Source organism: Mirounga leonina, unplaced genomic scaffold (assembly GCF_011800145.1).
Source record: "Mirounga leonina isolate KUSES-001 unplaced genomic scaffold, KU_Mleo_1.0 Mir_418, whole genome shotgun sequence".
NCBI lineage: Eukaryota > Metazoa > Chordata > Mammalia > Carnivora > Phocidae > Mirounga > Mirounga leonina.
Window position 1 is genome coordinate 11455235 of NW_023270739.1, and position 18191 is coordinate 11473425.

An 18191-nucleotide genomic window follows, 5' to 3' on the forward strand; every position below is an offset into this window, starting at 1 on the left:
GTGTGTGTATCATATATATGTATCACGTCTTCTTCATCCATTCATCTATTGATGGACACTTGGGCTGCTTCCATTATTTGGCTATTGTAAGTAATGTTGCAGTAAACATAGGGGTGCATGTAACCCCTTGAATTAGTATTTTTGTATTTTGGGGGTAAATACCCAGTACTGTGATTACTGGACTATAGGGAGTTCTATTTTGGAAGTTTTCCTTTTTCTTCTATTCTTTGGGATAGTTTGAGGAGAGTAGGTATTAACTCTTCTTTAAATATTTGGTAAATTCACCTGTGAAGCCCTCTGGTCCTAGATTTTTTTTGTTGGGAGTTTTTCGATTACTGATTCAATTTCATTGCTGGTAATCTGTTCAAATATTCTATTTCTTCCTGCTTCAATTTTGGTATGTTATATGTTTCTAGAAATTTATCCATTTCTTCTAGATTATCCAGTTTGTTGGAATATAGTTTTTCATAATATTCCCTTACAATTGTTTGTATTTCTGTAGTGTTAGTTGTTATTTCTCCTCTTTCACTTGTGATTTTATTTATTTGGGTCCTCTCTCTCTCTCTCTCTCTGATGAGTCTGGCTAGAAGTTTATCAATTTTATTTGAAAAGAACCAGCTCTTAGTTTCATTGATCTATTGTTTTTGGTTTTGTTTTTTGTTTTTTTTGTCTTGTTTTTTGTTTTTATTTTTTAGTTTCTATATAATTTATTTCTGCTGTAATTTTCATTATTTCCTTCTTTTTGATGGTTTGGGGTTTTGTTTGTTCTTTTTCTTGCTCCTTAGGTGTAAGGTTAGTTGTTTATTTGTGATTTTTCTTCTCGAGGTAGACCTGTATTGCTATAAACTTCCCACCTAGAACCACTTTTGCTGCATCCCAAAGATTTTGGACCATTGTGTTTTCATTTTCATTTGTTTCCATGTAATTTTTTATTTCTTCTTTGATTTCTTAGTTGACCCATTTGTTGTTTAGTAGCATGTTACTTAACCTCCATGTATTTGTGCTCTTTCCAGACTTTTTCTTGTAGTTGATTTCTAGTTTCATAGCATTGTGGTAGAAAAGATGCATGGTATGACTTTGATCTTTTTTAATTTATTGGAATTTATTTTAATGGCCTAATATGTGACCTGTTCTGGAGAATGTTCCATGTGCATTCAAAAAGAATGTGTATTTTGTTGTGTTAGAGTGGAATGTTCTGAATGTATCTGTTAAATTCATCTGATCCAGTGTGTCATTCAAAGCTACTGTTTCTTTGTTGATTTTCTGTTTGGATGAATTGTCCATCGATGTGTTAAATCCCCTAATATTATTGTATTACTATTGATTAGTTCCTTTCTGTTTGTTATTAATTGTTTAAATATTTGGGTGCTCCCACGTTGGGTGTGTAAATATTTACAATTGTTATATCTTCTTGTTGGGTTGTCCCTTTTATTACTATATACTGCCCTTCTTTTGTTTCTTGTTACAGTCTTTGTTTTAAAATCTATTTTGTCTGATATAAGAATTGCTAACCTGGCTTTCTTTTGACATCTATTTGCATAATAAATGTTTCTTCATCTCCTCACTTTATTTTTTTTAAAAGATTTTATTTATTTGACAGAAAGACAGCGAGAGAGGGAACACAAGCAGGGGGAGTGGGAGAGGGAGAAGCAGGCTTCCCACTGACCAAGGAGCCCGATGCAGGGCTCAATCCCAGTACCCTGGGATCACGACCTGAGCCGACGGCAGACACTTAACGACTGAGCCATCCAGGTGCCCCTTTATCTCCTCACTTTAAATCTGCAGGTGTCTTTAGGTCTGAAATGAGTCTTTTGTAGGCAACATCTAGTTGGGTCTTGTGTTTTTATCCATTCTGTAACCCTACGTCCTTTGATTGGAGTGTTTATACATTTACAATCAAGGTAATTATTTAACTATTTTATTTAATTTTTTTTTAAAGTAAGCTCTATGCCCAACGTGAGGCTTGAACTCATGACCCCAAGATTAAGAATTGCATATTCTACCAGCTGAGCCAACCAGGTGCCCCTCAAAGTAATTATTGATAGATATGTATTTATTACCATTTTGTTACTTGTTTTTGGTGGTTTTGTAATTTTTTTCTCATCCTTCTCTTGCTCCTCTTGCTCTCTTTCATAGTTTGTTGGCTTTCTTTAGTGATATATTTGGATTTCTTTCTCTTTATTCTTTGCATACCTGTTATTGCTTTTTGATTTGTGGTTACCATTAGGTTTGTATATAACATCTGCATATAGTAGTCTATATGAAGTTGATGGTTGTTTGAACCCATTCTTTTTATTTTTTTTTTAAGTAGGCTCAACACCCAGCGTGGAGCCCAACACAGGGTTTGAACTCACAACCCTGAGATCAAGACCTGGGCTGAAGAGTCAGATGCTTAACTGTCTGAATCACCCAGGTGCCCCTGTTTACCCATTCTTTATTCTTCTCCCCCACCTTACATATTTTTTAGGTAGATAGTGTCATACTTTATATCCTTCTATTTTATGAATCTCTTGCTGATTTTTATAGAAATTCCTATTTTTACTAATTTTGTGTTTTTTTTTACTTTTCATACTCTCACTTGGTGGTCTTTCCTCTCCATTCAAAGAGTCCCCTTTAATATTTCTCGTACGGCTGGTGGTCATGAACGCATTTAGTTTTCATTTGAGAAACTGTCTGTCCTTCTGTTGTGAATGATAGTCTTGCTGGATAGAGTATTCTTGGCTGCAGATTTTTCCCTTTCAGCACTCTGAATATATCATGCCATTCCCTTCTGTCCTGTAAAGTTTCTGCTGAAAAATCCACTGATGGCCTTATGTGGTTTCCCTTGTATGTAACTGTCTTCTGCTGCTTTTTGCCATTTTAATTAGTATGTGTCTTGTTATGGACCTCCTTGGGTTAATTTTTTGGTATAATCTCTGTGCTTCATGGATCTGAATATCTGTTTCCTTCCCCAGGTTAAGAAAGTTTTCAGCTATTATTTCTTCACATAAATTTTCTGCCCCCTTTTCTCTCTCTCTTTCTTCTGGAATCCCTGTAATGTGGATGTTATTATACTTTATGTAGTCACCAAGTACCCTAAAACTGTTCTCAATTTGCATAATTTTTTTCTCTCTTTGATTTGCTCAACTTGGTTACATTCCAGTACTCTTGTCTTCCAGGTCATTAATTAATTCCTCTGCTTCCTCTAGCTTGCTATTTATTTGATCAAGTATATATTTTTATTTTATTTTTTTAAAGATTTTATTTATTTGACAGAGAGAGACACAGTGAGAGAGGGAACACAAGCAGGGGGAGTGGGAGAGGGAGAAGCACTCTCACTCTCTTGATCCCAGGAACCTGGGATCATGACCTGAGCCAAAGGCAGATGCTTAACCAACTGAGCCACCCAGGTGCCCCTCGATCAAGTATATATTTTTAAAGATTTTATTTATTTATTTGAGAGAGAACAAGAGAGAGAGTGTGTGTGTGAGAGAGCATGAGCAGGGAGGAGGGCAGAGGGAGAGGGAGAAGCAGACTCCCTGCTGGGCAGGGAACCCAATGTGAGGCTTGATCCCAGGACCCCAGAATTATGACCTGAACCAAAGGCAGAGCTTAACTGACTGAGGCACCCAGGGGCCCCATAAAGTGTATTTTTAATTTCATTTGTTATCATCTTTATCTCTGATTGGTTCTTTTTTTTTTTTCTTCTTTGTTAAGGGTTTCACTGGTGTCCTCCACTCTTTTCTCAAGTCCAATGAGTATCTTTATGATTACTTTAAATTCTCTGTCAGGCATATTACTTACATCTGTTTTGCTTAGGCCTCTTGCTGTGGTTTGGTCCTTTTTTTTTTTTTTTTTTTTCATTTGGGACATATTCCTTTGTCTCCTCATTTTGTCTGACTCTCTGCTTCTGTGTGTTAGGAAAGTCAGCTACATCTTTTGCTTTTGAAGGTAATGGGCTTATGAAGAGGTCCTGTAGTGCCCTGCCATGCAATGTCTTCTGTTCCCCAGAGCCTGACACTCCATGGAGTGGCTCTTATGTGTGTTGTGTGTGCCCTGCTCTTGAGTCCTGGCCTCTTTTTCTTTCAGTCCAGTTGTCTGCAGTAGCTTACTTTGCCTGTTGTGGGCAGTGTTTGGTCCCTCAGTGGATGGGGTATGATGTTTAACAAGGTGTGTTGGTCTGCTTGTGAAGTGTTACAAACCCCACGGCTGCCAGAACCAAGGCCTGCAAAAGGTGTGGGTCAGGAGATGAGATGGTGGTGGGCTCTGTGCCTGTGCTCTGGGGGAGGTGTTGCACAGCACTGGGACTGAGGCAGGCATGACTAGGAGGGGCAGATGGGCCAGGGCACAGGGGGGCGGGGCTTGGGGTAAGAAGTTAGGTAGTGTCAGAGCTGGCTGGTGCAGGTGGCAATGTGTTTATGCTGGGGGTGGGAGAGGAAAGTGGCACATGCTAGCTCCTTTGTTCCTGGGGTCGGGGCCTCCCTGCAATCTGTCTCGCTGGGATGTACTCTGAGATGAGTAAATAACTCTCTCTCCCCTCTGCCCCCAGCATTTTTCAAATTGCTGCCTCTACACTGTATCTCTGCCAGGTGTTTAAGGGTGGGGACTCAGATTCCTAACATCCTCCAACCTGAGCCCCCCCAATTTTAAAATTCCAGGCTTTAAGTCCCACTGATTGTAAGAACTCACAGGATACAGCCACTCTTGCTTTCAGAGCCAAATGTTATGGGGATTTGTCTTCCCTGTGTGAGCTTCCCAGTGAGAGAGTCTGTTTCCTGCCCTTCTCCACAACCCTGGCTTGCTCTCCAGTGTGGATGGCCATGGGTCATTTTGTTCCCAAACTATATCTTCACCCTTCCTACCTTCTTCAATGTGGCCTCTTCTCTACCTTCAGTTGTAGAGTTTGTTCTGCTAGTTTTTGGGTTGTTTTTTAGGTTATTTATGCTGATGTGGGTATTATCTAGTTGTATCATGAGATGAGGCAAGCTTAGAGTCCTCCTACTCTGCCAGCCTCCCCGACTCTTTTACTTTCAGTCTTTTAGGATTCTTATGTTTATGTGTGGCTCTTGTAAGCAGCATATAATTGCTTTATTTGGTTTTTATGGATTTGAATAATCTTTTATTTTTTTATTTTATTTTTTTTAAAGATTTTATTTATTTGAGAGAGAGCAAGAAAGAGTAGGGTGAAGGGCAGAGGGAGAAGCAGACTCCCTGCTGAGCAGGGAGCCTGATGCAGGACTTGATCCTGGGACTCCAGGATCATGACCTGAGCCAAAGGCAGACACCCAACTGACTGAGCCACCCAGGTGCCCTGAATAATCTGCCTTTTAATTACTTAGATCATTTACATATAATATACTTATGAATATATTTGGATTTAAATCTTCCATCATACTGTTCATTTTCTATTTATTGCACTCATTCTGTATTCCTTTTTCTCTCCTTCTTTTGAATTAATATTTATTATTTACATCCCTCCTCCCTTTTGGCTTGTGTTTTTCCACTATTCTTTTAGTAGTTAGCCTACGAATAACAACATGCATTCTTGATTTATTAGAGTGCAATATCCATTGCTTCTTTTTCTTTTCCTTTTTCTTTCTTTCTTCTTTTTTTTGAGAGGGAGAGGGAGGGGTGGAGGGGCAGAGGGAGAGAGACAGAATCCTAGGCAGGCTTCACACCCAGTGCGGAGCCAACACAGGGCTTGATCTCATGACCCTGAGATCATGACTTGAGCTGAAATCAAGTCAGTAGCTTAACTGAGACACCCAGGTGCCCCATATCCATTGCTTTTATTCCTTCTAAAATAATGTTGGTATCACAGAATAACTTACTCTGTTTGTCTCTTTCCCACCTTTTATATTATTGTCAGGCATTTTAATTTTACAGACATTTTAAATCCTATGCAAAATTATAATTGTTGTTTTATATGGTAATATTTACTTAAATCTACCCACATTGACCATTATTCCTTTTCTCATTTCCATGTTTCCATCTGGGATCATTTTCATTCTGCCTAATTTTTTTTTTTTTTAAGTAGGCTCCACACCCAGAGTAGAGCGCAACATGGGACTTCAACTCACAGCCCTGAGATCAAGACTTGAGCCAAGATCAAGAGTTGGATGCTCAACTGACTGGGCCACCCAGGTAGGTGCCTTATGACTCTGCGTAAGTTTACTGTAGGTTTAAAGACAATCTTCTTGGTTTTAAGACATTCCATCTTAAAATGTCTTTGTTTCATCTTTTTAAAAAACAGCTTTATTGGAGATGTTTACTTAACCATAAAATTCACCCAATTAAGTTGTATGTTTCAGTGGTTTCTAGTACATTCAAAAATGTACAACCATCACCATAATCCTATTTTAAAATATTTCTATCACCCCAAGAAGATCCCTTGTGCCCTTTTGCCGTCACTTCCCATTCTCACTGCTAGTCCCAGGAAATCAGTAGTCCACTATCTCTATAGATTTGCCTTTTCTGAAAATTTAATGTGTATGGAATCATCTAATATGTGGTCTCTTATGTCTGGCTTTTTCCATTCAATATGTTCCAAAGGTCCAATCATGCTGCAGTGTGTATCAGTTCACTCCTTTATCACAATAGAATTCCATTGTGTGGATATGCTATATTTTGTCTATTCATTTACCAGGTAATGGATGCTTGGATTGTTTCTACTTTTTGGCTATTATGAATAATGCTGCTGAGCATTTGCATACAAGTCTTTATGTGGACATGTTTTCATTTCTCTTGTATATTTACTTAGAAGTGGAATTGCAGGTTCATATGGTAAATTTATTTTTTAACTTAAGAAACTGTCTATTTTTCAAAGTGGTTGTTTCACTTCACATTCCTACTAGTAATGTGTGAGGGTTCTAGCATCTCTAAAAACTCAACAGCACGTGTTTCTGTGTGTCTTTTTTTAAAATTTTATTTTATTATGTTAATCACCATACATTACATCATTATGTAGTTTTTGATGTAGTGTTCCATGATTCATTGTTTGCGTATAACACCCAGTGCTCCATTCAATACGTGCCCTCTTTAATACCCATCACCAGGCTAACCCATCCCCCCACCCCCCTCCCCTCTAGAACCCTCAGTTTGTTTCTCAGAGTCCATCGTCTCTCATGGTTCGTCTCCCCCTCCGATTCCCCCCCCTTCATTTTTCCCTTCCTACTATCTTTTTCTTTTTTTTTAATACATATAATGTATTATTTGTTTCAGAGGTACAGGTCTGTGATTCATCAGTCTTATACATTTCACAGCGCTCACCATAGCATATACCCTCCCCAATGTCTATCACCCAGCCACCCCATCCCTCCCACCCCCCACCACTCTAGCAACCCTGTTTGTTTCCTGAGATTAAGGCTGCATAATATTCCATTGTATATATATACCACATCTTCTTTATCCATTCATCTGTTGATGGACATCTTGGCTCTTTCCAAGTTTGGCTGTTGCGGACATTGCTGCTATAAACATTGGGGTGCACGTACCCCTTCGGATCACTACATTTATATCTTTGTGGTAAATACCCTGTAGTGCAATTGCTGGATCATATGGTGGCTCTATTTTCAACTTTTTGAGGAACCTCCATACTGTTTTCCAGAGTGGCTGCACCAGCTTGCATTCCCACCAACAGTGTAGGAGGGTTCCCCTTTCTCCACATCCTCGCCAACATCTGTCGTTTCCTGACTTGTTAATTTTAGCCATTCTGACTGGTGTGACGTGGTATCTCATTGAGGTTTTGATTTGGATTTCCCTGATGCTGAGCGATGTTGAGCGCTTTTTCATGTGTCTGTTGGCCATTTGGATATCTTCTTTGGAAAAATGTCTGTTATGTCTTCTGCCCATTTCTTGGATTATTTATTCTTTGGGTGTTGAGTTTGGTAAGTTCTTTATAGTCTGTGTGTTTTTGATTATAGCTTTTCTAGTGGATGTGAAGAGATATCTTACTGTGGCTTTAATTGGCATTTCCCTGATGTTGAGCATTTCTCTCAAAGTGCTTATTTTATTGATGCCTTTCATCAGTTTTGGAAAAATTCTTAACTATAATTTCGTTGAATATTGCTTTCTCATCCATTTTCAGATTCCAGTTACATGTATGTTAGACTTTTGCACCATGTCTATTATATGTTTTATGTGTTTTTTTTATACTTTAGTCTGGATAGTTCCTATTGACCTACCCTCACTAATCTTTCTTTACCTGTGTCTGGTTTATAATAATCCCATATATCAAGTTCTCTATATATCTGTTCTAGAATTCCCACTTGATTCTTTATAGATTCCAGTTCTGTGGTGATAATACTCAATCTTTTCTCATATTTTATTGGTTATATAAATCTTGGTTATTTCAAAGTCCATGTCCAAAGTCCATTGTGTGAATTCCTTGTGGGTATGTTTCTCTTTAATATTTGGTCTTTTAAAAAAAATATTTGAGAGAGAAGAAGAGGGACAAGCAGACTCTCTGCTGAGCATGGAGCCTGATGCAGGGTTCAATCTCATGACCTTGAGATCATGACCTGAGCTGAAATCAAGAGTTGGATGCTTAACCAATTGAGCCACCCAGGCACCCATGGGTCTGTTTCTCTTTTGGTCCTATTTCCTGGTATGCTTCATAAGTTTTGATGAGATGCTGGGGATTGTATATGAAAAACAGTAGATGCTGTGGATGAAATTACTTCTTCCAGAGAGGATTCACCATATCTTCTGGCAAATAGCTAGAGCAGGGACACCTCAGTCCAATCAAGACTGATCTTTTTCATGGCTGGGCTTCAGATGTTATAAAGTTGGCTCTGCCTGTAGCTCACCTCAGCTTCTAGGTGTAGGCTTTTAGGGATCACAATGAGAGCCTGAAGTGTTTTTAGAGGCCTGCTTCCTGAGGTCCTTAGGTCGTTTTGTTTTTCTAGTGTTGTGAGGCTGATGAATGCTCTGCTGTACTTTTCTTAAAGATTTTATTTATTTATTTGAGAGAGAGAGAGCACAAGCAGGGGGAGGGGCAGGCAGAGGGAGAGGGAGAAGCAGGCTCCCGAGTGAGCAGGGAGCCAAAGGCAGGCAGGTAACCGACTGAGCCACCCAGGGGCCCCTCTGCTGCACTTTTCACCTGCATGTTTTTTCCCCTTTAGTTTCTCACCTGACACAACGTAAAAATTAGTAAATACCTGAGAAGACAACTAGCCTAGGTCACTTTCCTACATGTCCCTTCTCCCAGAATCTTTGCTCCTTGGGTCTTAGTTGCCTTAGAAGCTCTTCAGTGACTTCAAATCGATGTTGCATGCATTTATTCACCCTTTCTTCTTTTTAGTGGCAGAGCATTACAAGCTAAGGTGTCAGAGCTAGAAACAGAAGTATGCAACAAGTTATTTTTGAACCCAAATTCTAGATGTTTGCCCTGATGGTATTTTGTTTTTTGTTTATTAATTTATTTGAGACCAGGAAAAAAGTATGTAGTACATTTAATAATCACTTTTGTTGAGAAGAGCTTTGTAACATGTAGCTGGGGTTGTCATGAACAATTGTCACAACACTCAGAAAATACTGAGTGGGGAAAATACTCCCCACCCCCCAAAATTAGTTGCTATTCTACCTTGTAAAACAATTGGTCTCAGTGAAATTGAATTCCAGGATATCATTATCTGGAGCCTACCTATATCTAGGTCAATTTTTTAAAAAAAGTTAGTGTTACTTTTTCACTTTGACAGACATGATCCACCCCATAGCGTCTCCACATGCTATCTAATAACACTGATCACCAACAAACTATCAACGATGAAAATAATGCTGCATCTTGTTCTCCCACTTTCCATGCAAAAGGCGTTCTCTCTCTAGGTTACAAATCTTTGGGCTCACATGTCTTCGCACTTAAGAGTGGGGCACCCCTATGGCAGGAAGTGACAGGGGACCCTTCTCTCTGTCTATATGGCACAGTTGAGCTTCCTTTGAAATCTGTTATCCTGACTTGGATTTGAATCCCCATGTGTGCCGATGTCTGTTGCCTGTCTGCTCGGCGTCTCACCGGCGCCCTGCACTGGCTTTCGGCAGCAGCTACAAGCCCGGCCCGGCATTCTTCTGCTCCCGGGTCCCCAGGCCCACTCTACCAGGAGCTCCACAGGCTCGTTCGCCGGGCTCCAAGCACTCCCCCTGCTTGGCATTTATCATGCCTTGTACTTTCAAGTTGGAAATAAAAGTGTCAGCCCTGTTTTACTATTTAAAATTGTTGATGTATATTAAATATGAATTCTTATTGTAAGACATGTTTAGACATGTCAACATAAAACAGTGGAAGTGCTTTATTTTTTATACATAACTGAGTCTTTTCCTGAGGAAAAAGACTTTGTGTGTATGTGTGTGTGTGTGTGTGTGTGTGTAAGTAAGCCCTACAGGCAGTGGGGCTTGAACCCACAACCCTGAGATCGAGGGTTGCCATGTTCTACCAAGTGAGCCAGCCAGGCACCCCCCAAAATGCATTTTTTGTAGCTGTTCTTTGTAGGCAAAAATACCAAATTTGAGATAAAATTAACTATTGAGTTTAAACCTATCAGAGGTCTCCTCTAGCTGTCACTAGTTTTTGGTGATCTGGGGCTTGTTTTGATAGCTAATCAAAAGCCAGATCAAAACAAAGAAAACCAAAATAGTTACCCTGTCCTTCAGTCTGCTGTGAACCCACGTTACTGTACCTTTATACCAGTGTCCGACTTGGAATGACATTCCACAGGATTCACACTCAAATGTTTGAAGTCACAGTCATGAATTACGTAGGAAATATTAATGGTTCATGGATTGATAGCTCTTTTATTCTACCAAGTTACAATGGGTCTTAGAAGGTCATTTTTACTGCTTGTTAAAATTCACAATCTGTAATTATACCGTTGTCCCATTAGGTAGAGAGCAAAGGCTTTCCTTATTCAGACTGAATCTCCCATGGCCTGTACAGCCCTGGGCATAGGGGGGCACTCAGTGTTGGAGAACCAACAGTCTGCCTCTTCTTTCTTTTTCAAAGTGTCCATTTATGTATTGTCTGTGGCTGTTTTTGTGCCACAACAGAGTCTGAGTGTTGTGACAGATGCAACTAGCTGACTAAATGGAATGTCTACTTTTTGTAAAATTTGTGAACCCTTGTTTTAAGTCCTAGTAATCAGGAAAACACCTCATGGCCAAGTATACTTCTGGACATTTTCATTCTTTGGATTAAGGTTTCTCTTTATCAAAGAATTATTTTTTCATATAGTTTAGTATTTGCCTGTTCCACTTATTCTAGTGGGTCTCCTCATAGGTACTCTCATTTTGTTTATTTGAAAGTAACTTTCTTTCTTTTTTTTTTTTTCCTTAAAGGATACTTTCGCTAAGTACAGTATTCAAATGTGGCTATTTTTTTCAGTACTTTCAATATATACATGTTACCTTCAGCTTCCATTATTTTTGTTAAGAAGTCATCCAGAAGTTGAATTGTTGCTCCTTTAAAGATCATATGCTCCTCCCTGCCTCGCCGCGGCTGTGCCTTACCTCTGCTTTAGTTTTCAGCTATTTACCATAATGTGCCTAGACATGGTTTTCTTTCTTTTTAAAGATTTTATTTATTTGACAGATGGAGACATAGTGAGAGAGGAAACACAAGCAGGGGGAGTGGGAGAGGGAGAAGCAGGCTAACCATGAAGTAGGGAGCCTGATGCGGGGCTCGATCCCAGGACCCTGGGATCATGACCTGAGCCGAAGGCAGACGCTTAATGGCTGAGCCACCCAGGCGCCCCAAGATGTGGTTTTCTTTGGTATATTCTGCATGGGGTTAGTGGTGCTTTCAAATCTGTTGTTTGATGTCATTAGTTCTGGAAACGTTTTAGCTAATATTTTTACACATACTATTAGCTTTTTCTTCTCTCCTTCTAGAGAATTATATGCCATTTTTCTTTACTTTTCAGTTGTATCTAATCTGTTAAAGCCACTTACCAAGTTTGTAATTTCTCTTATTATGCCTTTCAGTTCCAGCTTTTCCATTTTAATTCTGTCGGGGCGGGGGGGGGGAGAGAGAGAGAGAGAGAGGGCACGAGATCACCAGCAGGGGAAGCAGCAAAGGGAAAGGGAGAAGCAGGCTCCCCACCGAGCAGGGAGCCTGGTGCAGGACTTGATCCCAGGACCGTGGGATCATGACCTGAGCCAAAGGCAGACGCTTAACTGAGCCACCCAGGTATCCCGAGCTTTTCCATTTTAAATTCAATTTCTAGTTTTTGGCCAGAATTCTCAATTTTTAAATTTCCTTGACCATGTTAAAGATAGTTATTACAAAATCCGTTTCTGATAGCTCCCTTATTTGGATCTTGTATGTTCCTTTCTATTATCTGTATTTTTCGGTTTTCAATTATGTTTGGTTTCCTTATACACCTGGTTATTTTTTATGCCCTCGTTTTTACATGTCAAAAATTATAATAAAAGGGGCGCCTGGGTGGCTCAGTCATTAAGCGTCTGCCTTCAGCTCAGGTCATGATCTCAGGGTGCTGGGATCGAGTCCCACATCGGGCTCCCTGCTCAGTTGGGAGCCTGCTTCTCCATCTCCCACTCCCCCTGCTTAATAACAGGAGCAATTAAGATACACTGTGCTTTCTATCCCCTATCTCTGTCAAATAAATAAAATCTTTAAAAAGTTTTTAAAAATTATAATAAAAATGTGTGGACCAATATGACATTATCTTCTTCCAGAGAGGATTTGTGTTTTTGGTAGGCAGCTAAGGGTACCAGCAATCCTGGATTACATTAGTGAATTATAATTCAGATGATTTAAAACTGGCCTTCAGTCTGTTTGTGGGAGGAAGTTTCTGGTTAGTCATTATTTCTAGGCCAACTCAAAGCCTTGGGTTATTCAAGCACCATCTACTTGATCCTTCTGGATACTGGTTTTATTTCCCACTAGCACTGTGTGGTTTAAAAAAAAAAAAAAATCAGTGCTCAATTTCTCAGGCCCTTAGCCACCTTTCTGGAATCTACACATATTCTTAGGGAACAAATTGTCTCAGATGCCAGATTCCTTTTCGGATTTATGTTTTCTTCTGGCTGTTGGTGCAGTATTTCCTCAATGACTTAATTCCTCAGTATTTCTGGGCCTTCCAGGACCTGTATTTCTTAGTCCAGCATTTGTAAAATTAGATGTTGCACTCTCTAATGGATGCTGGGATGTACCACCTAGAATCCCTTTCATGAATAAGCAGCTCTTTCCAGAGGTGCTAGCTACTGACCGCTTCCAGTGAAATTTTTCTCTGGAAATGGCTTTCAGCTTATGGCAGCTGCCTTGCCTGGGGAGACTGCTTATTCCCGGCAGACAGCTTGAACCAAATGATGAGGTGGGGGTGCCTTAATTCCAGACTTCTGTGGAGGGTCATTTCAGCTTTAGAGCTAAAGATCTGAAAGGGACATCTGTTGAAACTTCCTAATGGTTCAACTTTTCCCTCTGCCCAGTTCTGCATCCCTGATTTCCTTACAGGTTTTCGGAGAGTACTTCCCAATTAATCTACTGCAGAGTTCCAGGAAACCAAATTTATGAGTCTGTTTAATTTGCTTTTAATATAACCATCATGTATCATTTCTTTTTTGTTATATTTAACTCCTTTTGGGGGAGAGAAGTTAGTGTTGGGAGAAGTAGAACATTTGGGAGAATTAATACACTTTGGCCATGACAGGAGCAATTAAGATACACTGTCTTTTGCCTCAGGGGGCAATCTTTACTTTGTGTTTCACATTCACTTTTTTTTTAATTGAGATAATTGACATATAACATTATATTGGTTTCAGTTACAGGACATTAAGATTAGATTTTTGTATATATTGTGAAATGCTCACAATTCTAATATCCATCCACATACATACTTACAAATTATTTTTTTGTGATGAGAACTTTTACAATTTACTCTTAGCAACTTTCAAATATACAGTATTATTAGCTTTAGTCACCATGCTGTATATTACATCCTCATGACTTATTTTATAACTGGAAGTTTGTACCTTTTGACTACCTTCACTCATTTCACCCATCCGTTCTCAGATTTATCTATGATATCTATGGGCTCAGATTTAAAAAAAAATTACACATATAAGCAAGATCATATGATATCATCTGACTTATTTCACTTAGCATAATTTATGCCCTCAAGGTCCATGTTTTTACATATGGCAAGATTTCCTTCCTTTTTATGGCTGAGTAATACTCCACTTTGTGTGTGTGTATACAAACACAAACACACTTTCTTTTCCATCGATGAACACTTAGGTTGTTTCCCTGTCTTGGCTATTATAAAGCTGCAATGAACATGTCAGTGTAGATATCTTTTTGAGTTACTGTTTTTGTTTCCTTTGGATAAATACCCAGAAGTAAAATTTCTGGATCTCATGGTAGTTCTATTTTTAATTTTTTGAGGATCCTCTATCCTGTTTTCCATAGTGGCTGCACCAATTTACATTCTCTTCAACAGTGCACAAGGGTCCCTTTTCTCTACTCTTGTAACACTTATTTCTTGTCTTTTTGATAATAACCATTCCAATGATTGTGTCATTGTGGTTTTGATTTGCATTTCCCTGATATTAGTGATGTTGGGCACCTTTTCACATACTTCTGGCCATCTGTATGTCGTTTTTAAAAAATGTCTATTCAAGTACTCTTCATTTTTAATCAGATTTTTTTTTCTTTTGGCTAGAGTTGTAGTTCTCTATATATTTTGGATATTAACCCCATATCAGATGATTTGCAAATATTTTCCCATCTGTAAATTGCATTTCGTCAGTTTCCTTCACTGTGCAGAAGCTTAATTTGATGCTATCAAACTTAGTTTTTGTTGCTATTGCCTTTGCTTTTGTCGTCAGATCTAGAAAATCATTGTCAAGACCAATGTCAAGATTATCACTGATGTTCTAGGAATTTTATGGCTTTAGGTCTTATGGTCAGCTCTTAATCTATTTTGAGTTGGTTTTTATATATGGTGTAAGATAGTGGTCTAGTTTCATTCTTTTCCATGTAGCCATCCAGTTTAACCAACACCATTTATTGGAGAGACTGTCCTTTATCCATTGTATATTCTTGGCAACTTTCCTTTGTTGTAGGTTGACAATGTATGGATGGGTTTATTTCTGGGCTATTCTGTTCACTTGATCTGTGTCTGTTTTTATGCCAATACCGTATTATTTTGGCTACTGTAGCTTTTTTTTTTTTTTTTAAAGATTTTATTTATTTAATCGAGAGAGAGAGACAGAGAGAGCACATGAGAGGGGGGAGGGTCGGGAGGGTCAGAGGGAGAAGCAGACTCCCTGCCGAGCAGGGAGCCTGATGCGGGACTTGATCCAGGGACTCCAGGATCATGACCTGAACCGAAGGCAGTCACTTAACCAACTGAGCCACCCAGACGCCCGGCTACTGTAGCTTTGTAACATAGCTTGAAATCAGAAAGCATGATGCCTCCATCTTTGTTGTTCTTTCTCAAGACTGCTTTGGCTAGGGGAGCCTGGCTGGCTCAGTTGGTGGAGTGTGTGACTCTTGAACTCTGGGTTGTGGGTTTGAGTCCCATGTGGTGTGTAGAGATTACTTGAAAATAAAATCTTAAAAAAAAAATACTGCATTGGCTATTTGAGGTTCTTTGGTGGTTCCACACCCATTTTAGGGTTATTTCTGTGAAAAACACCATTGGAATTTACATAGGGATTACACTGAATCTGTAGATTGCTTTGGGTAGTGTGGACATCCTAGCAATATTCTTCCATTCCAAGAGCATGGAGTATCTTTTCACCTATTTGTCTTCAATTTTATTCATAAGTGTCTTATAGTTTCCCTTTTGGTTAAATTCCTATTTTGTTCTTTTTGATGCAAATGTAAATGGGATTAAGAAATTTCTCTGATAGTTCATTGTTAGTGTATAGAAATACAACAGATTTCTGCATATTGATTTTTGTACCCTGGAACTTTACTGAATTTTATTAGTTTTAACAGTTTTTTGGTGGAGTCTGCCTTGGATGCTTTCTCCTTTACCAAAGCCTAATTGCTCTGGTTAGGGCTTCCAATACTAGGTTGAATAAAAGTGAGGAGTGGGGTCCTTGTCTTGTTTCTGATCTTAGGAGGAAAAGCTTTCAATTTTTCACTGAGTATGCTGGCTGTACACTTGTGATACATCACCTTTATTATGTTGAGGTACATTCCTGCTAACCCTTTGTTTTGCGAACCCACTTTGTTTTTATAATGGATGTTCAATTTTGTCAGATGTTTTTTCTGCATCTAAGGTGACCTTATGATTTTTATCCTTTGTTAATGAGATGTATCATGATGGATTCCCAGGTATTGAACCATCCTTGCATCCCTGGAATAAATCCCACTTGCTTATGATATAGGATCCTTTTAATGTTGTTGAATTTGGTTAGTATTTTGTAGAAGGTTTTGCACCTAGGTTCATCAGGACACTGGCCTATAATTTTTTTGTGGTGTCCTTTTCTAGTTTAATAATAGGGTAATGCTGGCCTTACATAAAATGAGTCTGAAGTATTCCCTCCTCTTCGATTTTTTGAAGTGTGTGAGAAGGATTGGTTAGGCATTAGGTAGAATTCACCAGTGAAGCAGTCTCATCCTTAACTTTTGTTTGTTGGGAGGTTTTTGATGACTGACTCAATCTCCTTACTAGTAATTGGTCCCTTCAGATTTTCTAGTTCTTCGTGATTCAGATTTGCTGGTAGTGTATTTTTAGGAATTTTCCCTTTCCTCTAGATTGTCTGATTTGTTGTACTCTTAACTGTTCATAGTAGTAGTCTCTTATGATCCTTTGTATTTTGGTGGTCTACCAGTTTTAACAACTTATGTTTGATTTTGTGTCCTTTTTCCTTAGTTTTAAAACGTCAGTTTTCAAAAGAATAGTTCTTAGATCCATTTTAGTTTCTATTTCATGTATTTCCACTCTGGTCTTTATTTCCTTCCTTCTACTAACTTTGGGCTTTGTTCCTTCTTTGTAGTTTCTTGAGGTGTAAAAGGTTGAGCAGGCATTGAATGCAGTGAACTTCTTTTAGGACTGCTCTTGCTATATCCCATAAGTTTTGGTATGTTGTGTTTCCACTTGTTTCTAGGTATTTTTTCTTTTTCTTTTATTTGACCCATTGGCTGTTCAGTAGCATGTTATTTAATCTCCATATATTTGCAAATCTTCCAGTGTGCTTCATGTAATTTTCTAGTTTCATACCATTGTGGTCAGAAAAGATACCTGATACTTCGATTTTCTGAAATTTAGACTTTTTGTGGTACATGTGATCTATCCTGGAGAATTTCCCATGTGTGCTTGAGAAAAAGAAGTGCGTTCTGTTCCTTTCAGAAGGAATGTTCTGTATATGTCTGTAAAGGCCAATGTTTCCATATTGACTTTCTTTCTGAATGGTCTATTTATTGATGAAAGTGGGATATTAAGTTCTGCTGCTACTATTGTATTGCTGTTTCTCCCTTTAGGTCTGTTAACATTTGCTTTATTTAGGTGCTCCTATGATATTTATGAATGTTCTATCCTCTTGTTGGACTGACACCTTTATCATAATGTAATGTCTCTTTTTTCTTTGAATACCATGCTGGGGGAAAAGAGGCATCCCCCTTTTAATTTAGTTACTGAACTTTACGAGTAGCACTGAGAACATTTCTAAAGTCACGAACATTAACTGGAAAACAGTCAAGTCAGGAAAGAGCAATTCCATTCCTGGGGCACCTGCCCCTGTTTATGGCTACTGTGCAATCTTGGCCAAATCACAGCTTTTCTAGGCCTGGGTTTACCCATCTTTTAAGATCAGAGGATTTTCTTCTAAAATTCCACAAATTACTACCTACCTATTTTACAAACCTATAGGTTACCTATGACACATGGCCTATTTAAGGAATTATTTTTTAAAAACCTCTTTATTATCCTCTTCAAGAAATGCAGTAGGAGCCCTAAACACCACACACTGAAAAGGCAAATGCAAAGACCAGCCCTGCTTGTGCTGCCGCCATAGCTGCAGAGGAATGTCTGGCAGTAGGAAATAATGAAGTTTGTTTCAGTCACTACATGGCTGTAGCTATACACATGGATGTTTCTAGGTCAGCTTTTTAAAAAACAGAAAATTTTATGCTCCACATTAAGACTCCATTGGTGTGTCTGAGCTTCTGCTCCCAAAAGGGCCACTAATAGATGAACTTCTCGTATTGCCAAGAACAAGCCTCTCTCGTCTTCCGAATGCTTCATTTA

The 18191-nt window shown here is 38.9% G+C and overlaps 1 protein-coding gene across 2 annotated transcripts in view; it reads right to left on the minus strand.

Annotated features, from left to right (window-relative positions):
• Positions 1-9101: 9101 nt before the first annotated feature.
• Positions 9102-18191, minus strand: part of PWP1 (PWP1 homolog, endonuclein) — a 31619-nt gene continuing 22529 nt past the window's right edge. The window contains exon 15 of one of the 2 annotated variants that reach the window (XM_034987646.1): positions 9102-9311. In XM_034987646.1, the coding sequence (XP_034843537.1) occupies positions 9298-9311 (14 nt within the window). In that variant the 3' untranslated portion in view covers positions 9102-9297. Of the gene's footprint in view, positions 9312-16599 lie in introns of those variants that run through there. The other variant, XM_034987645.1, reaches the window with a different exon arrangement.